The sequence below is a fragment of the Nyctereutes procyonoides genome, unplaced genomic scaffold (assembly GCF_905146905.1).
Source record: "Nyctereutes procyonoides isolate TBG_1078 unplaced genomic scaffold, NYPRO_anot_genome, whole genome shotgun sequence".
In the NCBI taxonomy this organism is placed as follows: Eukaryota; Metazoa; Chordata; class Mammalia; order Carnivora; family Canidae; genus Nyctereutes; species Nyctereutes procyonoides.
This window is the reverse complement of record NW_026575003.1, coordinates 108,465-130,309: the sequence shown is the minus strand read 5'-3', so window position 1 is coordinate 130,309 and position 21,845 is coordinate 108,465. Positions and strand designations below refer to the sequence as shown.

The 21,845-nt window shown below is 46.5% G+C and overlaps 1 protein-coding gene across 2 annotated transcripts in view; it reads right to left on the bottom strand.

Annotated features, from left to right (window-relative positions):
* Positions 1-481: 481 nt before the first annotated feature.
* The window catches only part of TMEM185A (transmembrane protein 185A), a 39,457-nt gene continuing 18,093 nt past the window's right edge, over positions 482-21,845 (bottom strand). The window contains exons 2-8 of one of the 2 annotated variants that reach the window (XR_008665528.1): positions 16,299-16,475; positions 13,563-13,770; positions 8,994-9,077; positions 5,693-5,869; positions 5,039-5,162; positions 3,490-3,919; positions 482-1,576 (exon numbers count right to left, since the gene is read on the bottom strand). Coding sequence is in view for 1 of the 2 variants with exons in the window: in XM_055333836.1 (XP_055189811.1) it covers positions 3,675-3,919; positions 5,039-5,162; positions 5,693-5,869; positions 8,994-9,077; positions 13,563-13,770; positions 16,299-16,475 (1,015 nt within the window). In the remaining variant the exon portion in view is untranslated. Of the gene's footprint in view, positions 1,577-2,238; positions 3,920-5,038; positions 5,163-5,692; positions 5,870-8,993; positions 9,078-13,562; positions 13,771-16,298; positions 16,476-21,845 lie in introns of those variants that run through there. The other variant, XM_055333836.1, reaches the window with a different exon arrangement.

Here is a 21,845-nt window from a genome sequence, read left to right as displayed (position 1 = left end):
ATTTCTTGGGGTGGTCAGGGTGGGGTGCATCTGGAAAGCTGTAGCTCCCTGCTCTGAGCCTGCTTCCTTCCCCTCAGCTCTGAACTGCAGGACCCTGGGCCCTACGGGGCTGGAGACCCTCCAGCTCTGGGGAGACTTTATTTGCTGGGTGATGTTGCTGGGCGGGCACTTCCTTTCCCACCTGCTAGTGTCTTATAACACACATGCTGACCCTTTTCCCTCCTCTCCTCACCCCGGGAAAATACAATAAAAACCTATTGCTACTGGGAAAAAAAAGAGCCTCAGAAACTTAGCAAGGAACAGAGGAATAGGACACCTGGGAGGCTCAGTGGTTGGGTGCCTGCATTTGGCTTGGGGAGTGATCTCGGTGTCCTGGGATCGAGTCCAACTTCGGGCTCCCTGCAGGTAGCCTGCTTCTCCCTCTGCCTGTGTCTCTGCCTCCTCTTTCTCAGTGTATCTCAAGAATAAATAAATAAAATCGTTAAAAAAATTAAATGTATGATTATAACTGTTTTGAGAGAGGGATTCCCAGGTCCAGTTGCTGGGGCAAAAGTCAAATGTAGGTGCTACCGTCTGGGTACCAGCGAGCACCCCTGCACTGCAACGCTTGAGGGTTCTGGGGGACACTGTCCCCACCCGCATCTTGGTGCTGGGGACCGGAGGGCACCTGTGAGCCCTCCGCTCCATGGAGACCTGACATCCTGGTGTGGGGAACGCGAAGGCCCTGTGGGACCCAGGCCCCCACTCGACAGGGAAATGGGCCTGCTGGGCAGGAGCACAAGGCCCTGGTTAGCCCTGGGCCCTGATGCCCGGTTCTTGGGCCCGCCCAGCGCCTCCACACACCTCTGTTGGAACAGAGGCGGGACCTCGGGTACCTAAGTGAGCATGCAGGGCCCCACACATGCCAGCGGTGGACTGCGATCCATCCTCTCACCCAGGGCAGCAGTCAGAGCTCTGGCCACCCGGCTGCTTGGCAAGAAACGTGCCAGAGGCCGGGAGCACCTGGCTTCAGCAGACAACTGCCCGGTCACCGTCCAGTTTATTGCCCCGCCCGCGGTCCGAGCCCTCTAGCTGCGGTAGGGAGAGCTGTAGGGGCAGTCTGGGCGCCCAGCCATAGGTGGCAGGTATCCCAGGAAACAGTGGCACACCGGGCAGTAGGGGAACGGGCCCGGGGAAGGAGGTATGGGGGGCATGGGGGCAACAGGCCCTGCAGCCACAATGGGCAAACATGAGTGGCACAGAGGTAGCAGCTCGGCCACGGGGAGCACCAGGGTCAGAGGGTGCCTGGCTGCTGCCCGAGGATGGCGGGAGGGGCGGACTCGCTCCTGACCTGGGTGGTGGGAAGGTCTTGCTCCGGGCCACCTGCCGGCTCCCGCTGCTGTTCCCGCTGCTGCTCCCGCTGGTGCTCTCTGGGGGCCAGGAGTTCCTCTGGTGGCCTGCTGGCGGGCTCCACCTCTGCTGGGCTTCCTAACTCTTCCGCCTTGTCTTCATCTTGCCTTTGGGCCGCCTTCTTGCCCACTCTCCTCTTGTTCAGCAGGTGGGGGCAGTCCTTCCTGAAGAGAGGGCTGCTGTAGAACTGTAATTGAGGTTCCAAATGGAAAGGGGGACAGAAACTCCAGGTCATGGCAGGGCCTGGGGCACCGGCAAGGCCGCTCTGGGTGCCTCCGGGCTCTCAGCCAAGTGTCCCGGGGCCTCCCTCTCCGGGGGTTGCAGCCCCAAAGGAAAGCTGTGCACCTGCTGTCACCTAGGCCTCATTCGCTGACTTGAAAGCCCCAGCGCCTTTGATGAGGACAAGAGCCACCTGACCTGGGATTGCAGACAAGCCCACGGGGGAGTGGGGTTGGGGCTTCCTGAAGGAGCATTAGGGGACACTCAACTGCCCCCCGGCAAGCTAGCCAGTAATCACAGGGCATTTTATGGCAATGTAAGTGGTTCTCAGCCTGTAGTCTCACCAGGCGATGCCTCGGGACCACCAAAGTGCCCATTTCAGGGTAAACTGTCTCAAGCCTCGAGAATCCTCTAGGAAGGCTCCTCAGCTGTAACAAGGTGGCTCCATGGTCCCCAGCCAGAGGTCGAGTCTCCAGGGTGTCCATCTTTCCCTCTACACTCTGTCCATTCAGGCTGTACCTGAGGACTCATCAGAGATGTATGGCCGCCCGGGGCCACCCGAGGCCATGTGCACGCTGGCTGGGAGTTCCCGTGTCCTGGACCACATCTAAAGTAAGATGCACACGGTAGCATGGAAAAGGAGGAATCGGTTTATTGAACAGCTGCAGGGAGCAAAACTAGTGGACTACGCCACCTTTGTCACACACCAGGCAGGGAAGGCTTTGCCACTCCAGATGCTCCCCCTCTCCCCCGGAGACGGCAGTCTGTCGGGACCCAGGCCCTGGGGTACCCGGGGTGCTGGGCGTCAGTGGGGCCAGGCTGAGACACGTCTGCAGCTCCCTGCATTAAACCCTCCCCTCCTCTCCTGGGTGAGACGGTCGGTGCCCCTTTCCCTCCTGTAACAAATGGCTGCTTGTTCTCAGGCAGGAGGCTCTCAGCCTGGAGGATCTGAGTCCCTCTTTGCTCATTCAGGGCTCTCCCAGCAGCTCTCGGAAGGACTGTGTTCTTAGTTAAAAGCCTGGGGCATCCGGAAGGCTTTTTGTTTGGAGTAGACAAAAGGCCTCAGACCTTTCCAATTCCACAATCCAGTGGCTCTTCCCAGTCTCCGCAAGTCCAGCACTCTAGTTGCAGGTCATGCTGGATAGTTTTCTGACAAACGAATATTCCCAGAATGTAGGAAAAGCATAAACCATTTGTTGCTTATTGTGGCTGTTCTGGCAGTAGCAGCTACTGTGTATGTGGAGGATTTCAGGGGGGAAATGATGATGTCCCATTAAGGGGTGACACCCCCTTTGTAGGACAGGTGTGCCAGCAGCTTCTACTTCTGCAACAGAACACGTATATCTCCAATACAAGCTCGTAAAAAAATACTTTAACAGAATATACTGTACAGAACTAGGATTTAACACGGTATATTACAATGCTAAAATATTTGTATAAATACTATACAGGCTCGGAATCACTCCATTAGAAAGGGCTCACCAATGAGGCCATTAAAAACTGCTGTCAGCCTCACTGGAAGAGCAACTACTTCCACAGCAGGAACACAAACAGTAATAATGACAGTGGGTACTGGAGCTTGATGCCCTCAAGGAATATTTAGGTTCCTACTGACTATTCTGCAACAGCAGACGCTAAGCTACGTACTGAGGCCAGCCTGGTTTAAAAAAACCTTTTCAAAGAACACTTTTGATGGGAATTTTAGCACTTTGAAAACCAATAACTCCTGTGGCCTGATCAGCCACCCCTAAGAGATCCAAGCTGGCTCCTGAGGCACCTGCCCAGAGGGGGTTGCTTTCTCCGTGTCCCTCGCGCTCCCTCCGTCACACCCGCGGCCGCCGACACACACCCCACCCCAGCCCGGCTTCATGTGCCAGTCACCTGCCATTTGTGTGTCCCATCATGGCGAGTCACTGGTAGGCATTGAGTGCAAACAAGGCATGAGATGGAAGTCCCCAGAGCCCCAGCTCCAGCTCCAGTTCTGGGTGGGGTAAACAAAGACGCAGAGGAGGGTAGAAGAGAGCGTGTGCCCCAGTCCACTGGCGTTCTGCCCGCGGGAGTGGTATCTAATCTGGCATTTCAATATTTAATTTGGGAGGTGGGAGGACATATTTCCCAGGGCTCTGGGTGATAACCACCCTGGTCTTCTTACGGAACATCGGGGCAATCTTAGGAGGTTCTGGAACGGGTGTTTCTTCTGTTTCCTCATTATCTTCATGGTGGAGGTCATAGGAGATGTTCCCATATTCTCTCAAAAATGGGAAGAGTTCAAGCAGAAACTGACAGAAATCCTTGCGAATCCCAAACCACCCTGAAAAACAAGGATGCACTTGCTTACCACACTGGCCTCCATGGGATCTGCTGTGGCTGTGCTACCCTGAACAGGAAGTTTTACTTGGACCACGTAACCCTTTCTCCCGGTGCCTTAGAAATGACAACTAAGCAAGGCCTGGATACCCATGAAGGGCAAGAAGATGGGCCTGTGGCTCGCAGCTCTCTAAGTGGGGCTCCCGGGCTGGCCCACTGCGACACCATTAGAGATCAGAAAGTGGGGGAGGTGGGGTGGTCCACTGACACAGGCCTCCCGGGTGCTCTGATGGGGGTCCCAGCAGTCAAGACTGCTCTAGCGAGCCTCAGACACATTCCCGAGGCATTGGGACGTCAGCATCCTCTCGCCTTCCCTATCTGGGATATGCTCACATACGACAGAGAATGTCACCGGAAAAAGGGACTTGTCAGCATCTGGCAGGCACTGGTCCAGGCCAGCCGGCAACCCAAGCTCACAGGGCCCCCTCACAGCTGCTCCTCCGAGGCTTTGTTCGTGCTACCTATACCACAGGACCATCCACTCAGTGCTGGCGCTCCCAGTGCAACCCCACCATCCTCTGGCTTCCAGAATGGCATGCTCTGGGGCTACCTGCAAAGGAGCCTATGATCTAGTGAGGAAAGGACTCTTGTCAAAGATCACTTCAAAACTGAGTGTCCCATCACACAGGTGGAGAGAAGGGAGAGCAAGCAGGGCCCCACTGACAAGACACAGTGATGTCGGGAATGTCCCTGGGGAGAGCAGGGTGGGGCACAGAACCTGAGTGGACTCCCAGGGTTTGGAGGGTGATGTGGATTTTTATCTAGTCCTCAGGAGCCCCTGGAAAGCAGGTAACTTCATCCTCATGTTGCAGCAGAGGGGACAGGGCTGAGAGGCCTACCTCAAATGGCACAGTGTGCCATAGGAAGGGCATGGTGCAGGTCAGAGAAAGCAAGGTTGACAGCGCACTCTTCCCTCAGAATATTCCAGGCCTTCCTCAGGCATACATTTCCTCTGTGACCTCCCTAACTGGGACTCTCAGGCTCATTGTTCATAGAATGGGGCCACATGCACACATGCACAGAGACACACAGGTCGAGGGCTTCCAAAGTGCTGAGTACATACAGTGGTTTCCTCCCTTCTGTCCAAAGGTGGTTGCCATCAGAGTGATCAAGGAGAGCCAAAGAGGGACAAATATTGGGATACAAGAGAACGCGTTGTGGCCATCCAGTTTGTGAACCAACAGGATCTAAGGAAAGAGAAACAGGTGAGGTCCTATTGATAAAGCATCTGAGGACGGACAATGTCTAAGGCCAGTCCAGCCCTCCCTTGTCAGGTCTCACAAGGGGTAAGGTCAGCTCCACAGAAGACTACAGATACGCTCTATCTTGTGGGGTAGCATGACACCTACTTTCATGTCCTTCAGGACCAAGCAGAATCTGTATACTTGGGAGGCTTCCAACAGCAGGACTGTTATGGGAAGCTCCTCCTGGTGATCGTTCTGAGGAGTCAACGGTGCCCATTCTATAATTCTGCACAGAATGCTAACGAAAAATAACCAACTCTCTTTCTAGATATAGACAAATCCACACGTACTGATGCATCACGGCCACAAGGACTCACTTCTCACTGCCAGTCCCCCAAAAGAAAGGATGCTCTAATTTTGGCATCATGCCCTCCATCCCCACCCCCATCTACTGTGCTTTCTAGGTACACAGAGTGCTGTCACAGGACAGGGTGGGACCCAAGGCCTGAGAAGTTCTACTGTCGAAAGCTTACCTCAAAAGTAAGGAGAGGCACGACGATGGTCATCCAGCTCAGTGCCATTGTTATGTGTGTCCTTCTCTGTTCTGCAATCACGTCCATGGAACGCAGGAACAGGACAGACCACACAATGTAATAGAGGACCACCAGGCACAGAAAGGACATGAGAATCCAGAGAGGGACACACACGACCTGAGGGAAGGAGGAGAGAGAAAAATCTTTATAGTTTGTGCCCAGTACCTGAAGGGAGGCATAGCCAACCCCCTGCCGGACATCTTGCAGTTAAGACAGTGCAAGCATGAGTGAGGATGGCCGCCAAGCATCCCAGGACTGTGGGGACACTGGCTCAGGGCTGCCGCCTGCTCCAGGACATGCTCTGCCATGGGCCACACTTGGGGAGAAGAGCCTGGTGGTTGCCCTTCTAAGATATGCTCTCACTCAGCCTGCGCCTGGCTCTGCTGCAAGGGAAGCAGAGCAGTCTGCCGCCCTCAGCACACCCTCTCCACAGCTGTTTGCCCATCCTGCTGGAGGTGCCATGGTGGTAGACTGTGGGGCCCGTGCCCCTGGGAACTTCAGCTGCCCTCCGCTCACAGGTGCAGTGACGCTGAGAGCGCTCTGCCGCCCAGTCCCTGACCCCTCGCCCAGGCGGGTCCCATGTCTGCTGCTGCTGCACCAGAAACACCTTGCTTCACCTCCACATGAGCCCACAGGAGAAGCCCAAGGGGCCTCACCAGGCTCCCCGGTTAGATCATTCTCCCTCCTGTGCTGGTCCTTGGATCTGTCATCCCTCTGTCTTATGTTATCACACGGTCAATTGTTTTCTTTTGGTGTACAGTCCTATGACTTTTCACACATACGTGTGTAGAGCTGTGTAACCCCAGGCAGGACACAGGACAGCTTCTCCACCCCACAGGACTCCCTCATGCTGCCCCCTCACTGTGTCCTACCCTCACCCCACCCCCAACCCCTGGCAACCACTGATCCACTCCCTATCACTACACTTGTGTTTGTTCAAGAGCACGATGTGCATAGCATCACACAGCGTGTCACCTTCTGAGACTGCCTTCTCTCAATCCACAGAACGTCTGTGAGGTTCCTCCACGTTGTTACATATAACGACAGCCTGTTTCTTTTTATTGCCAAGTGGCATTCCATAGAATGGGTGCACCCACTGCCTGTTTGTCCAGCCACCCGTGGAAGGAAATGTGGGTGCCTTCCCGCTTTTGGCTGTCACAAATAAAGCTGCTACAAACACTAACACATGGGTTTTTGTATGGCTGTACATTTTCATTTTCTAGGGGAAATACCCCGGAATGGCATTGCCAAATCACGTTCACTCCAGTCTGTGTCAGAGTGCCTCTACAATTCGGCAATCCCAGCAGCGAGGTGCCAGCATCCCTGCACTCCACACCCTCACCTGCACTCCACGCTATTTAGCTTTGCCATTCTGATGACTGTACTGTGGACCTCATCCTGGTTTTTATTTGCCTTTCCCTACTGGGTAAGGATATTCTGTTTGTGTGCTTACTTGCCACATGTATATCCTCTTTGTGAATTATCTTTTCAGGTCTCTTGCCAATCATAAAATGAGGTTTTTTTGTTTGTTTGTTTGTTTTTTAGTTTTGAGAGTTTAGATGTTTTGGATACAAGTCCTCAGCTGGACATGTGCCTTGCGAATATTTTTTTCTTACTCTGTGGCCTGTCTTTTCATTCATTTCATCTCCATTCTGACCTTCTCTTATGGACCTTACTGTTAGTGTCACTTTTAGGGACTCCTCATCAAACTCCAGGCCCCAAAGGTTTTCTCCTATGTTTTCTTCAGACACTTTTTTGGCTTTCCATTTTGTTTTTACACCTAGGACTTGAATTGCTGTGTGGTTTTTAATACTCTCTAGTAGCTTGGAGTTCCTGATGGTACATTTTGCTATAAAATCTATGGAGTCTCTTTCCTATGCCCCTCCTCACTTAGCCACACTCACATGGGGGCCCCCTTCAGGTGGAATGCTAGGGAGCGCAGTGGCCTCCCATGGTCTCTCTTTGTCACTGCAAGAAGCATGCACTCAGACTGTTCCATCTGCTGGGACCTTGCCCAAAACTGGGGCTGGAAAAAATCTCTTCACTCACCTACAGAAAACATTCATAATTCTTAATCTTTTTTTTTTCTGATTGCACCTTACACTAAAAGTTTGTCTGATATTTGTTTCCTCCACATCACAACAGAAAATCCTGAACCCAATTACCATGCTCTAGATACACCACCCTAAGGATGTAGGACAGGTACCTGAACTTTTTAATCATAATTGCTTTATCAAAGACTTTGGGTAGAGGTGAAGAGTCTTGCCTTTATTCATTATGGAGATGACTATGTTCCCTTATTTTCTTCCCTGTCACCAAATGAATATTTTTTTTGGTATACTTGTTACTTTTTAAAAAGGTAAACCATGTTCATAACAGAAAATGTCTTATATGCAAAAGTACACATCAAGCAACACTGATATGACCTTATCTCCCAGAGGCACATCTTCCACCTCAGTTCTCACCTGCTTTCTAGGCATTCATAGTTGGAAGTCCAAGTCCTACTGGATTCTCTAATTTGTAGCTTACATGTATATATAATTACATATGTTTGTATCTAGACCGATCCATCCTCCTATCCACCTGCCCTTCTCTCCATTTATGCAGTCAGTTTTAACCAAACACCCAAAAACTGAAGGAACAGGTTCCAAGCATGACTTAGACCTTGCCCCGGGCAGGAACGTAAAGTGGCACAACTTTTTTGACAAGCAAGTTGACAGTGTAGTTTGTATTTAAAACCTCAAAAAGTTCCCACCCTCAGCCCAGTAATATGGTCTCTGGAGTCTTTCCTAAGAAAACAATGAAAAAAATTAGGCAAAGACTTTTAGGCACAAAAATATATGTTTTATCGTGATTTATAATCACACTGGTATCAACTTCAGTGTTTGGAAGGAAGGGATGGTTTGGTAAATGCGTTTGAAGAATACTACATCAATTAAACTTTAAAACTTATGTTTACAAAGACCTTTTATTGCCATGGGAAAATGCTTCGGATGCATTAGGATAAGAGAGCAGCACACCAAACCGTGTGCGTAGCATAGGCTCAGCTACCTTCACAAAGCAATAACCTCCAGCACAGGAAACCCCAAACACTAGCCATACTCTCTCCCAGTGGGTTACGGGTGATTATCATTCTATTACCTAAGCTCATCTGTCTTTTCCAAGTTTTCTACAATGAACACAAATTACTTTTATAATTAAAAAAAGAAAAGTTTATTTAAGGATTTAAAAAGTTACATACAAGCCAGGGCCAGTGGATGATCTTGTCCAGTCTTAAGGCAATGAATATAAACTGCAGGATGTTGACAGAACACAGTATTTCTAACTAAAAATGAAGAGAAGAATCGGTTAAACAAAGTAAAAGTTGCATTCAATACTGCAATTATTTGGTTAACACACTAAAAGGCAATGCAAATTATAATATGGTAAAAGCTTTATTAAGTTATACTGGGACCTCTTGATCTTCAGCATCAAAGGAGTGAAGCAATGCAGCAGCAAAGAGAAACCTGTCCCCCACCCCAAGTCTCCTGCCTCGTGCCCTCTGCTTACTGGCTGCCCTGCCCTTTATGTGCTCTCTACAATCATCTTGTTTCCAGGTTCGTTGAATAGAGGCAATCTGTGGCAGGCACTCCAAGCATCCTTCCTGCCCCCACCCATAAATCTCTATTCCATACCTGTACTTTCTTCTCGTACCCAGGGCTCAGCTCTGCACCCCACCCCTTCCTTTCTGGCTCCTTGAGGAGCCTGTCACATCAGGACATCAATTCTTTACCTCATCTTTAATCCTGCCTTTTCAACTGATCCCTCCCAGAAGCACAGAAACAAATTCAGCTCAGTCCCTTTAAACACAAAAGAACCCCAAGACCAAATGAGCCCATCCCTCCCTCAAGCTTGTATCCCTCCCAGTGCTAGCACTTGGCTTTGTGAGACATCATGGGTGCTCAGGCCCCCATGGCCTCCCTTGCCATTCTGAGCTCTCAGCACTGTGGCCCAGCCTCCAGCCCTGACCACTGGCAACTGCTGCATCAAGGTTCCCAATGCCAGATCATCCTACGGGGCACATGTGTGGCATCTCTATGAACCCTGCACGGTTTCGCCCTCCTCCTGAAGCTCTAGGTAGCTCTTTTTCAGTACCCTCCTCTCCTTGAACCCTGATGCCCCCCAGAACCTTCAACCCAGTCTTCCGTCTCTGTGAGAGACACAGCCACAAACCTGTGTGCGTTCACTCGCTCAGCCTGCTGTCCATGGCCCTGACTGGTGTGACTGCCTGCTGGCTATTGCTACCAGCTGCCTCTGACACAGCCTTCCTGCTGCATCCCAGGCCCAGCTCTCATAGAGATGCCGTAGTCAGAGCCAGCCTCAGACTGAGTCCATTAACTGCTCCACCTTTACCCTGTCCCACTCCCTTCCAGAGAGTCCCACTCCCTTCCAGAGCCTCCCACCTTGCTGTAAGGCACCATGGCAGCCCAATCACCTGAGCCACACCACCAGCAAGCACCCTGTATTCCTCTTCCCACTCCTGAAAGCTGTTACCACGTCCTGTCCTCTCTACCACCCCAACAGCTACTGCCTTGTCAGGCCTCTCTCCTCACCAGCGCCCCCAAATGCCTCCAATGCCTCCCCCCCCCCCACTAGCCTCCCAGTCTGGAAGGCTCTCTGTTCCTGCCACTGCCTGCAAAATGAAAATCACAGGAAGCTGACTCATCTGGCCTAGAGTTTTCCCAAAGTTGTCAGTTCACAGAGCATTCAGTGAGGGAGCCATTCTTTCCTAGGCCTCTGGGCTAAAAGAAATCCTTAACAAGTTCCATTGGATTAAGTAATTAAATCTAAACTTCACATTTATATCACTGGTAGCCGTCTAAAAAAATAATAAAAGTCATATAAATCAAAAGGAAAAATGATTTTTATTTCATTCCTAAATAACCACAACTGATTCCTAAGAGGATACATGTGCCTGCTGGTACTGTATCATTTCTTAAGGCACTGCCATCCTCATTAGCTGTTCTCCAGACAAATTCTTACATAGTAAGTACTACCCTCCCCTCACAGTAACTACCAACAACTCCGCCTCTTCTACAATATCATCAAAACTAATGTAGGGTAACCTAATAATAAAACTGTAAACGACTTGGAGGTAGTAGTTCATATCATATCCCCACAGCAGGTTGGTATCACGTTGCTTCCCCCTCAAAAATGGCCAATATCCCATGGTGCCCTGAGAGCTCACTATGGAGGCCTGGGGCGACTCAGTGCATGCTCTGAGGACTGAGGAGCTGGCCTCCCTTCAGCCCAGTTCCTCTCTACATCCTTCCTCTCCCCCAGCTCCCACCACTCTCTCCTTTCCACTTCATGCTCCAGGCAATTTTTTTAAACTGTGTGGTAAAATACATACAATGGAAAACTTACTGTCTTAGCTATCTGTAGCTATATAGCTCAGCGTCACTAAGTACCTTCATACTGTTATGCGATTGTCATCAACATCTATCTCTAGAAGTCTCTGTGTCTTGCCAAACTGTGCTCCAGTCATCTTGGGGTCACAAGAGCTCACTGTGCGTGACACTTTCTCCTGCCCCTACATCTTTGTAGAGTCCCTCTGGGAAATATCACCCCCTTCCACACCTGCATAGGGTGCACCCTGGCAAAGCCCACAGTTCCTTCATGTCTCTGTGCAAGCCTATCCCGTCACCCCTGAGTAAATGTGGGACTCTTCTCCCCGGACACAAGCACCAGAAGGGAGCTCAACTCCTGACATAGTGTTTCTTCTTCCAGGCCAGAATGCCAAGGGGGATTATATGAATGACTCACTTTTTGTAACTCTGCATTGGGAAAATATGGTTTCATGCCCAATGCAGTCCTAGCCCTTGTATATGCTTTTACTTTCTGAAAAACCAAGTTCCAAATTTGAACATGTACCTTAACTGCTTCCTCAGTTCCTATCCAACTATATTTGGATGGTCCCCTCGGTGCTTTTCGACCTGAGTGACACTGCCCCTGCCCCGAAGGCTAGGAACTGAGCAGGGGTGCCCCTGGGTCTCATACACACTTGTGGCAAGAGCCTCTCCACCAACATTTAGTGGAAAGAGGGCAGACAGAGGTATCCTGCCATGCATTAGACAGTCCCATTCAACAAAACATTTCCTCTCCAAAAGGCCAACAGCACATGTCCCTCTCCCACCAAGAAACGTTGAGCCAAATAGAGAATATCTGGGACACCTGGGTAGCTCAGTGGTTGAGTGTCTGCCTTTGGCTCAGGGCATGATCCTGGAGTCCCAGGATCGAGTCCCACATAGGGTTTCCTGTGGGAAGCCTGCTTCTCCCTCTGCCTATATCTCTGCCTCTCTCTCTGTGTGTGTCACTCACGAATGAATGAATAAAAAATAACTTTAGAAAAACAAATAGAAAATATCTGGAATGTGTGATCCCAATGATTTTGTTTAATGTTAAGTTTTTGCAAATCATTTTTGCAGCTTGGCTTTGCTTCTTCTGCTCAGGTAACAGAGAAAACATGCAAAGCAACATGGGCATAAAGCAGAACAGTAAGGATGACTGGGTGAAAATGCTGCCTTTAGCCAGCACAGGGAGTAGAGATTCAGGTGAGGTTGGAAAAGGAGTCTGGTGGGATCCCTGGGTGGCGCAGCGGTTTGGCGCCTGCCTTTGGCCCAGGGCGCGATCCTGGAGACCTGGGATCGAATCCCACGTCGGGCTCCCGGTGCATGGAGCCTGCTTCTCCCTCTGCCTGTGTCTCGGCCTCTCTCTCTCTCTCTCTCTCTCTCTCTCTCTCTCTCTCTGTGACTATCATAAATAAATAAAAATTTAAAAAAAAAAAAAAAGGAAAAGGAGTCTGGAGCTCACGTGGAAATGTGAGTTCAGCAGTGGGAATGCTGGAGGCGACAGCGCATAAGTGGCAGTGGAGACAGGAAGTGTAAGCAAGACCACCCCCCCCCCCGAGGAAGTATGCACAGTGAGGACAGAAAACAGCCAAGCTTAGGCTCCTTAGTGGTGAGAATGGAGCCAAAGCAGAGGCGGCCAGTGTAGTCAAAGGCCCATGAGTGGCAGGAGCTGCTGCGTGGCTGGTGGCCAGAAAAAAAGAGCTGAAAGGGCTCACTGGCTGTGGTCGGTTTTGGGGAGTATGAGGCTGCGCAGGGAGCTCGGGGTCAGAAAGGCTCTGTTGTAGGAAGCCTTTCTGTGAATGAAGAGAAAGGCACAGGAGCCAAACAGATGACAGAGAAGCTTTCGCTGCTGTCATTCAGTTTTCTCTTTCAGATGAGAGAGCCCACAGTTAGCAGACAGAGCGTGGATGAGCTTGGGAGTAAATGCTCAGAGGCAGCAGAAGGGGAGAGGGGGCTTCCTGGAGAGGAAGAAATTCTGTCGCAAGACAGCAGCAGAAATTCAGGCTGCATCTTCTACCTGCTGGTCCGCCCAAATTTCAGACCTGTCAGCCCCCTCTAAGTCCACAAGCCAGCTCCTTAACCTGAATCATTCTCTCTCTCCCTTTCCCTCTCTTCCTTCCTCCTTCCCTTCTCCCTTTCCCCACCTCTTCTACTGGTCCTATCTCAGGAGAAGCCTAACTAACACAGCTGGCTAGGGAAAGCTGCGAAGGTGGATGAAGCCTGAGGGGCTGGGTGAAAAGCCCGAGTTCTGAAAGAAACTCTTTGAGAAAGAGAAACACAATTATTTTCACCATTTTTAGTTTCCTTATATACCACAATCTAGAGGTAAAGCTTTCCGACAAAGGGCAAGACATCTACATTACATTAGCTGACCAAAAGATTTTACTTTTTATAACATCCTTAAATAGATGAAATCTCACCTCCAGCGACCTGTCATGTCGAAAGCCCCAGACGCAAGCTGCAACGGACACGGGGGACACAAAGAACAGCGGCATGAAGACCAGCAGCCAGAAGTGGCTTCCTCTCTCGATCCGATCACAGACCAGGACCTCAAACAGCAAGAGCAGCAAGTGGATGCCCACTGCAATTAACATGGCCTTAAACTCCACACATGTTTCTCCTTCTGCTCTAAAAAGGGACGGTAGAAGAAGAAGAAGAAAAATGCTCAGTTCAGAATCTCCAAAACAGATAGGCTGTCTGGGCAGACACCAACATAGTATCGTTCGATACTATGAACGATAACTATAAAGCCAGAGTTATTACTTCCCTGATGGGAAACATCGATGCTTTTGTTCATGACTTTAAATTTGACTACTTCCAATATCATTCAAGCTGATTGCTTCCACTACTAAAAATGGACAAATATCTCTTAATCTCATGATCCTCACCTCTCAATGAATTAAAAACCATGCAGATCACATTTCACGCAATACTATAAAAATTACTAGCTGTATGAATGTGTGGGTTATAGTTCAAGAAAATACAGTAACTATTGTAAAGTACTATTCAAAAATGCCAATAAAACTATGAACGTCTTTTTTTATATTTTCCTTTCTAGTCCATTAGGATGAATTAACACCTGCAGATGAAAGAGAAAGAAGAGCAGTTAAAACTGCTTCTAAGCAGAATCAGTTTAATTAGCTGTTTAAGTATCAGGCAGGAACTTATCAGATTAACAATTGAAAAATAATTAGGCTGCTAATCAGGATAATGCTTAAAGATGCATTTGGAAAGCCCACTGTATTTCATTCAAAATACAAATAAACATTTATGAAGTATGTACTTGGTGATAAATACACCTGAGCTTAGGACACAGAGAAAATGAAGCCAGTGGTCACTTGTACAGGACCCAGCAACATTCCACTGGATAATGTTAACACTGGAATGACCATTCCTGCACACTGACTATGTTCAACTACACACATACAATTCCTTTCCTCAATCAAAAATCTTCAATTAAACCAACAGGGAAAGGCTCAAATAGCTTCTCAATATCAATTAGCAGAATCTGAAATATTTACTTAAATTTTCATTCTTGGGCAGCCCAGGTAGCTCAGCGGTTTAGCACCGCCTTCAGCCCAGGGCGTGATCCTGGAGACCCGGGATCAAGTCCCACGTCAGGCTCCCTGCATGGAGCCTGCTTCTCCATCTGCCTGTCTCTCTCTCTCTCTCTCTCTCTCTCTTTCTCTCTCTCTCTTTCATGAATAAATAAAATCTTTTATTTATTTTTTTTATTTAAAACAGTTTTTAAATCTTATTTATTTATTTATTTATTTATTTATTTATTTATTTATTTATTTATTGAGAGAGAGAGAGAGAGAGAGAGAGAGAGAGAGAGGCTGGGACACAGGCAGAGGGAGAAGCAGGCTCCATGCAGGGAACCTGACGTGGGACTGGATCCCTGATCTCCAAGATCACACCCCAGGCTGTAGGCGGCGCTAAACCGCTGAGCCACTAGGGCTGCCCAATAAAATCTTTTAAATAAATAAAAAAGTAAAATTTTCATTCTTCGAGTTGTAAACATTAGATATCTGAAAATATCTCATAAAAAAGAAAAGATTTGCAAACTGCACAGGTAATCTCGAAAGAAAGAAAGAAAGAAAGAAAGAAAGAAAGAAAGAAAGAGAAAGAAAGAAAGAAGAAAAGAAAAGAGAAAGAAAAGAAAAGAAAAGAAAAGAAAAGAAAAGAAAAGAAAAGAAAAGAAAAGAAAAGGAAATCTAAGGACTTTAAAACAGCTTACATACAAATGTCCCCCATCTGCCATGGCTTCTTGTATGTCTATTTTAAAGTTCTCAGATACATACGTGGTAATGTATGTTACATGAGCTAACTCTTATTTTTAAAGTTAACCAAGGTTTAAACAGCTGCACTTTTCTCCCAGGACCAGCGCACATGTCCCACCCATCCACCGGGCATTCCCTCCCTCCCCATCTTCCCAGGGAAGGTGGAGAACAGCCCCTCAAGCCCTTCTTTTCCCTTTCTGGAGTGCCAGTCTCTGCGAGGGAGAAGAGACTCTTTGCGTCCCAGCAGCACCAGGCTATACCCCATGGCTGAGCTGACTCCAGGACCTTGAACAAGCTGAGGCAGCCAAAAGGAAAGAAAGGCTCAGGCCTCTGCCCGGCTCCCAAAGGCTCTGCCCTCCTTCACAGCATCTAGGCCTCATCTCCCTGTCTCAGGGGCTCACTGTTTCCTGGCCAAGCTACCCCCCAACACCCCTTGCTAACAGTCCTAAAACCCCAGGACTAGGAGCCTGGGACAAGGGGAACCTCAGTTCTAGGACTGAACTGGAAACAGATGTAGCCCTCATGACCAAACCAGGCCTTTGTTTTATAGACCTGCTCCTGCAAACATGGTAGTTTTATACTTTCTGGTCTAGCATAGTATAACAGTTCGATATTTTGGATGCATTTTAGATTACATTGGCTTTTTTGGGCTGGCTAGGATCTTAAGCACCCCAAACAACACTGCTTTTATTTAAAAATGCATATCAAACACCTAATTTTTTTAAAACTAGAACAGAACTCAGTTTGCCTATATTATAGTTTTTATAAAACCCCAGATAGGCAAAGAAAAATAGACCTCAGTTAATCAAAAGTGAAAAACAAGATATTGCTCCCTGAGGGTAGAGACTGATAGGTTTCATAAAGCAGCATTACCGATATTGGGGATTCCGTGCCCAGACTCCAGTCCCAACTGAGGCTCCCACAATGACCATCAGCTTCCACAGCCATATCGGAGCGAAGACAGCCCAGTAGCTCCACTGAATGATGCCATCCAGACGGAGGGCCAGCAGGACAGAGAATAGCAGGAGACAGGCGTAGATGAGGAATTTACTAGGAGAAAAGTAAAATGATTAATGAAGACTCACTTTTACAAATATGACACCGAAGGGAGAGTACTGACAGCAGTATTTGTGAGCACGCATGGAGTCGCTAGTTCAACAATCATGTACTGGAAGGTTCCCTGTAGTAGGTGCACTGGGTTAGGGGGCTGGGAAGTACACAGAAGAACCAAAATAAGGTCCCTGCTTCCCAGGGCTTCCTGGTGGGTGGGTGGGGTGGTCTACACCAAAACAGAGCAGTACAGTAGGGCCTGTGGTGTGCTGGAACACTGCTCGGGTGCAGTGTGAGGGATCCTAAAAGACCACACCTGGCTTCCTTCCGTCTGGGGGCACCAGGAGGCAGAGAAGTGGTGCCCCTGGAGCGGGTTCCAGAAGGTATGTGGGGAGCTGCTGGGCAAGACAGGCCGTGAGATGAGGAAGCATTGCGAACAGAAGGAACCAGACATACCAAGACATGGAGGCTGAAAAAGGCTGACATGTTAGGAGATGGTCAAGTTTTGTCACCGACTCATCACTGGATTCTATTTTTAAAAGGGTATGGCACTTTTAATCTGCCGTGTTCAGATATAGTCACATTTTAGTACATGTATCATACTTTCTGTGATTGAACAGATCACAAACACACACACACACACACACACACATTTCCCATAAAAGGGGATGAGGATGTCCTTGAAATATCAATTAGAAATTACACTGTTGAGGAATTCTAGTTCTAGCTTTCACAAAGTAAGGGGCATGGGGTTTTTCTTCTCACCTTAAATAATAAACTGGACAAAATTTATGAAACAAGAGCTTTCAGATACTGGACAACAAAGGCTGGTCCAGCAAAGGACTGTGATGACAAGAAGGAAGGGAGGAAGGAAGAAAATAAAGGCGGTAAACTTTATTACGGCTCCAGCTTATTGCCTAGAGGCAGTTCCCAGGATGCAGCAAGAAAGTACTTAACTCCCAACCCTACTGATGATTACTTGAAATGTAAATGGTTTACCAGTTAAAAGACAGATTATCAGATTAGATTAAAAGGCAGGACAACTATATGCTACCTGTAAGAAAACCACTTCATCTACCTATAAAATCACAGACTAAAACTAAAAGGACAGAAAAAGTTATTCCAAGAAAGCACTAACCAAAAGAAAGCTCATAATATCTGTTCTAGTCTTCTAGTGTTGCTCTAACAAACCACCGCAAATGTGGCAGGTTAAAACAATACAAATGTATTATCTCACGGCTATATATGTCAGAAGTCCAGAAAGGCTTGGTTGGTTTAGCTGTTCACATGCTTATGAGGCTGAAATCAAGATGTCAGCTGGCTGGGCTCTTACCAAGGGATTCTGGGAATAATCTGCTTCCAAGTTCACTCAGGTTGCTGGCAATTTGGTTTCCTGTGGCCGTGGGACTGAGATCGCAGTTTCCTCACTGGCTGTCAGCTGGGGCTGCCCTTGGGTCCCCTAGGTCTCTCTGGTCCCTGCGTATAAGCCTTCACATCTCAAAGCAAGCAACAGCATACAATGAGAATCTTTCTCACGCTTAAAATTCTTCTGGCTTCTCCTTCTGCCATATCGCTCCTGCTTCCAACGACAGTTCTCTGCTTAAGAGCGCATGTGATTAGACAGGGTCCACCTGGATAATCCAGGCTACTATTCCTATCATCAAGTCCATAACTGCAGTAGGCAGAATGCTAAAGATGTTCCCCAAGATTCCTGTCCTCTGCTTATTCAATCAAACACTAATCTAGGTACAACCACGAAAAGACTTTGTAGATAAAATTAAGGTTACTAATCAGGTGGTATTAAAATAGGGAGATTAGCCCAGATTATCCAGGTGAGCCCAATGTAATCATATGAATCCTTAAAAGCAGAAAAGGGAGGCCTACGAGTGAGGAGTCAGAGAGAGGTAGCAGGAGAGGAGGCAGAAGGGGAAGTCAGAAAAATTCTAAACATGAGAAGGATTCAACCTGCCTTTGCTGGCTTTGAAGGTGGAGGAAGGGAGCCATGAGCCAATAAATGCAGGCAGATTCTAGAGGTTGAGAATGATTCCTGCTGATCCAGCAAGAAAAATGAACCGGTTCTTAGCCCTATAACTGGAAGAAACTAAATTCTGACAACAACCCAAAAGAGTCTGGAAGCAGATTAATCCCCAGAGCCCCAGAAAGGAATGCAGCCAACACTCTGCCAACACTCTGCCAACACTCTGATTTTGGCCTTGTGAAACTCTAAGCAAAAAAATCCAACTTAGCACTGCTCTACCTATACTTCTGAACCACAGAAATGTGAGATAATAAGTTCTGTGTAGTTTTAAGACACCAAATCTGTGGTAATCTGTCATGGAAACAATAGAAACAAATATTACAACCTTAGATACTTCTGCAAAGTCCCCCTTACCATGTAACTTAACAGTCAGAGAGGTTCCAGAGCCTAAAGCCTGGAAATCTTTGGGGGGCCACTTTGCCTGCCACAATATAAAACAAGGAATGTGGATTTTTTGTTTTGTTTTTAAAGATTTATTTAGTTATTCGAGAGAGAGAGAGAGAGAGAGAGAGAGGCAGAGAAGGCAGAGGGAGAAGCAGGCTCCCTGTGTGGAGCCTGATGCCGGACTCGATCTCAGGACCTGGGATCATGCCCCAAGCCAAAAGCAGTCACTCAACCACTGAGCCACCCAGGTGCCCCAAGGTATGTGTTTTTTGAACAAGAAATATTACCAGGGACAAATAGGGGCAGTCCATAATGATAAAGAGGTCAATTTGTCAAAGAGGATCCAATAACTGTAAATATTTGTATGCCTAGTAACAAAGCTTCATAATACATGTAGAAGATATTAAGGAGAAATCCACAATTATTATTGGAAATTAACACTTCTTTCTCAATAACTGATAGAACACATAGAGATTACTAAGGATACACAAGTTTGTAATAATCAACCAACATGACCTAACTGATATTGATATAGCATTCTTCCTCCAACAGCAGAATACAAAATTCCTTTCAAATGCACATAGAATACTCACCAAGATAGACTGAAATCTGGGTCATAAAACAAGACTCAACAAATTTAAAAGGATCAAAATCGTTCAAAGTAAATCTCTACACACCATGAAATTAAACTAAAAATCAACAACAGAAAGCTACCTGGAAAATTCTCAAAATGCTTGTAAATTAAACAACTCTGTTCTAAATAATCCACAGACAAAAGAAAAAATACACAAGAAGCATTTGAAAAATTCCAGACTAAATGAAAGTGGAAACAAAGTTTACTGACACTTGTGAGCTCCAGCTAAAGTGATACTAAAGGGAACTTTATAGCATCAAATGCTTTCATTGATCTAAAGTCAATGCTCTAAGATGCACTTCAAGAAACTAGGAAGAGGGGCACCTGGGTGGCTCAGTCCTTAGGTGTCTGCCTTCAACTCAGGTCATGATCCCACCAGTCCAGTCCAGTGGGGTTCCCTACTCAGCGGGGAGTCTGCTTCTGCCCTCCCCACACTTGTGCATACAAATGTGCATGCTCTTTCTCTAATAAATAAATAAAATCTTTAAAAAAAGAAACTATGAAGAAAAGGAGATTTTTAAAAGCAGAAGAAAGGAATTCATAAACATAAGTACAGAAAAAAATCAATGAAACTAAAACCTAGTTCTTTGAAAAGATCAAGAAAAATAGTAAACCTATATAGTCAGAGTGATCAGAAGAAAACAGTAGACAAAAATCACCAATATCAGAAATGAAAGCAGGGGCATTACTACAAATCCTACAAACATTACAGTGATTAAAATGGGATACTAATGAACAAGTTTATTCAAGTAAATTTCTTGGAAGAAAGACATTATCAAAATTTACACAAGAAGAATATTTCTTCACAGCTATAGGGATAGCTATAGATAAACTAAAATTGTAGTTAAAATCCTTCTCAAGAATAAACTGCCAGGCTCTGAAAAAATCTATCAAATACGTAAAGAAGAAATAGTACCAACTTTTCACAAATTCTTACAGAAAGAGATGAGAGGGGGATAATTCCCAATTTACCTAATGAGGCTAGCATTACCCTGATACCATAATCTGACCAAGAAAGAAAACTATTCTTCATGAACATAGATGCAAAAAATAAAAACCTTAAAAATTATCAATCTAAATCCAGCAATATATAAAGAAGATATTACAGTATGACCAAGTGTGGTTTAGTCAGGATTGCATGCTTGGTTTAACATTTGAAACCAATTAATGTAACTCACTGTATTAATAGAATGAAAAAGAAAAAACATGATTATTTCAACAGTTCCAGAAAAAGCACTTGACATAATTCACTACCCACTCAACATAAAAGCTCTGAACAAATTAGGAATAGAAGGGATCTATGAAAATAAGGTTTAATGCTGCAAGACTAAATACTTCCCCTAAAATTAGAAACAAGGCAAGTACCTCTACTTCAATACATCTATTCAACATTTTACTGGAGGTTCTACCATAACAATAATACAAGAAAAAGATATAAAAACGATAACGAATTTCAAGGAAGGAATAAATCTGGTATTTGCAGAAAACATGACTATATATGTAGAAAATCCTAGCTAATTTAACAACAAGAAAAAAAAAACCTGCCTCCAAATCAAATAAGTGAATTTAACAAAGTTGCAGGATACAAGGTAAATGTACAAAAAATATTATTATATTTCTTTAGGCTAGCAATGAAAAACTGGGACACTGGTTTTTTTTAATAAACTATCACTGAATTGGTATCATGATGACACTAAATTCATATCTTTCGATAGTAACTCTGAACGTGAATGGGCTTAATGACCCCAGCAAAAGGCGCAGGGTTTCAGGCTGGATGAAAAAGCAAGACCCATCTATTTGCTGTCTACAAGAGACTCATTTTAGACATAAGGACACCTACAGCCTGAAAATAAAAGGTTGGAGAACCATGTACCACTCAAATAGTCCTCAAGAGAAAGCTTGGGTAGCCATTCTTATATCAGATGAACTAAAGTTTATCCTGAAGACTGTAATGAGATAAAGAGGGACACGATATCATACTTAAAGGATCTATCCAATAAGACGACTTAACAATCCTCAATATATATGTCCCAAATGTGGGAGCTGCCAAGTATATCAATTAATAACCAAAGTTAAGACTTACTTAGATAATAATATACTTATACTTCATGACTTCAATGTAGCGCTTTCTGCAATCGACAGGTTATCTAAGCACAACATTTCCAAAGAAACAAAACTTTAAACGATACACTGGACAAGATGGATTTCACAGATATTTCCAGAATTTTGCATCTAAATGCAACTGAATACACATTCTTCTCAAGAGCACATAAAACTTTCTCCAGAATAGACCACATACTGGGTCACAAATCAG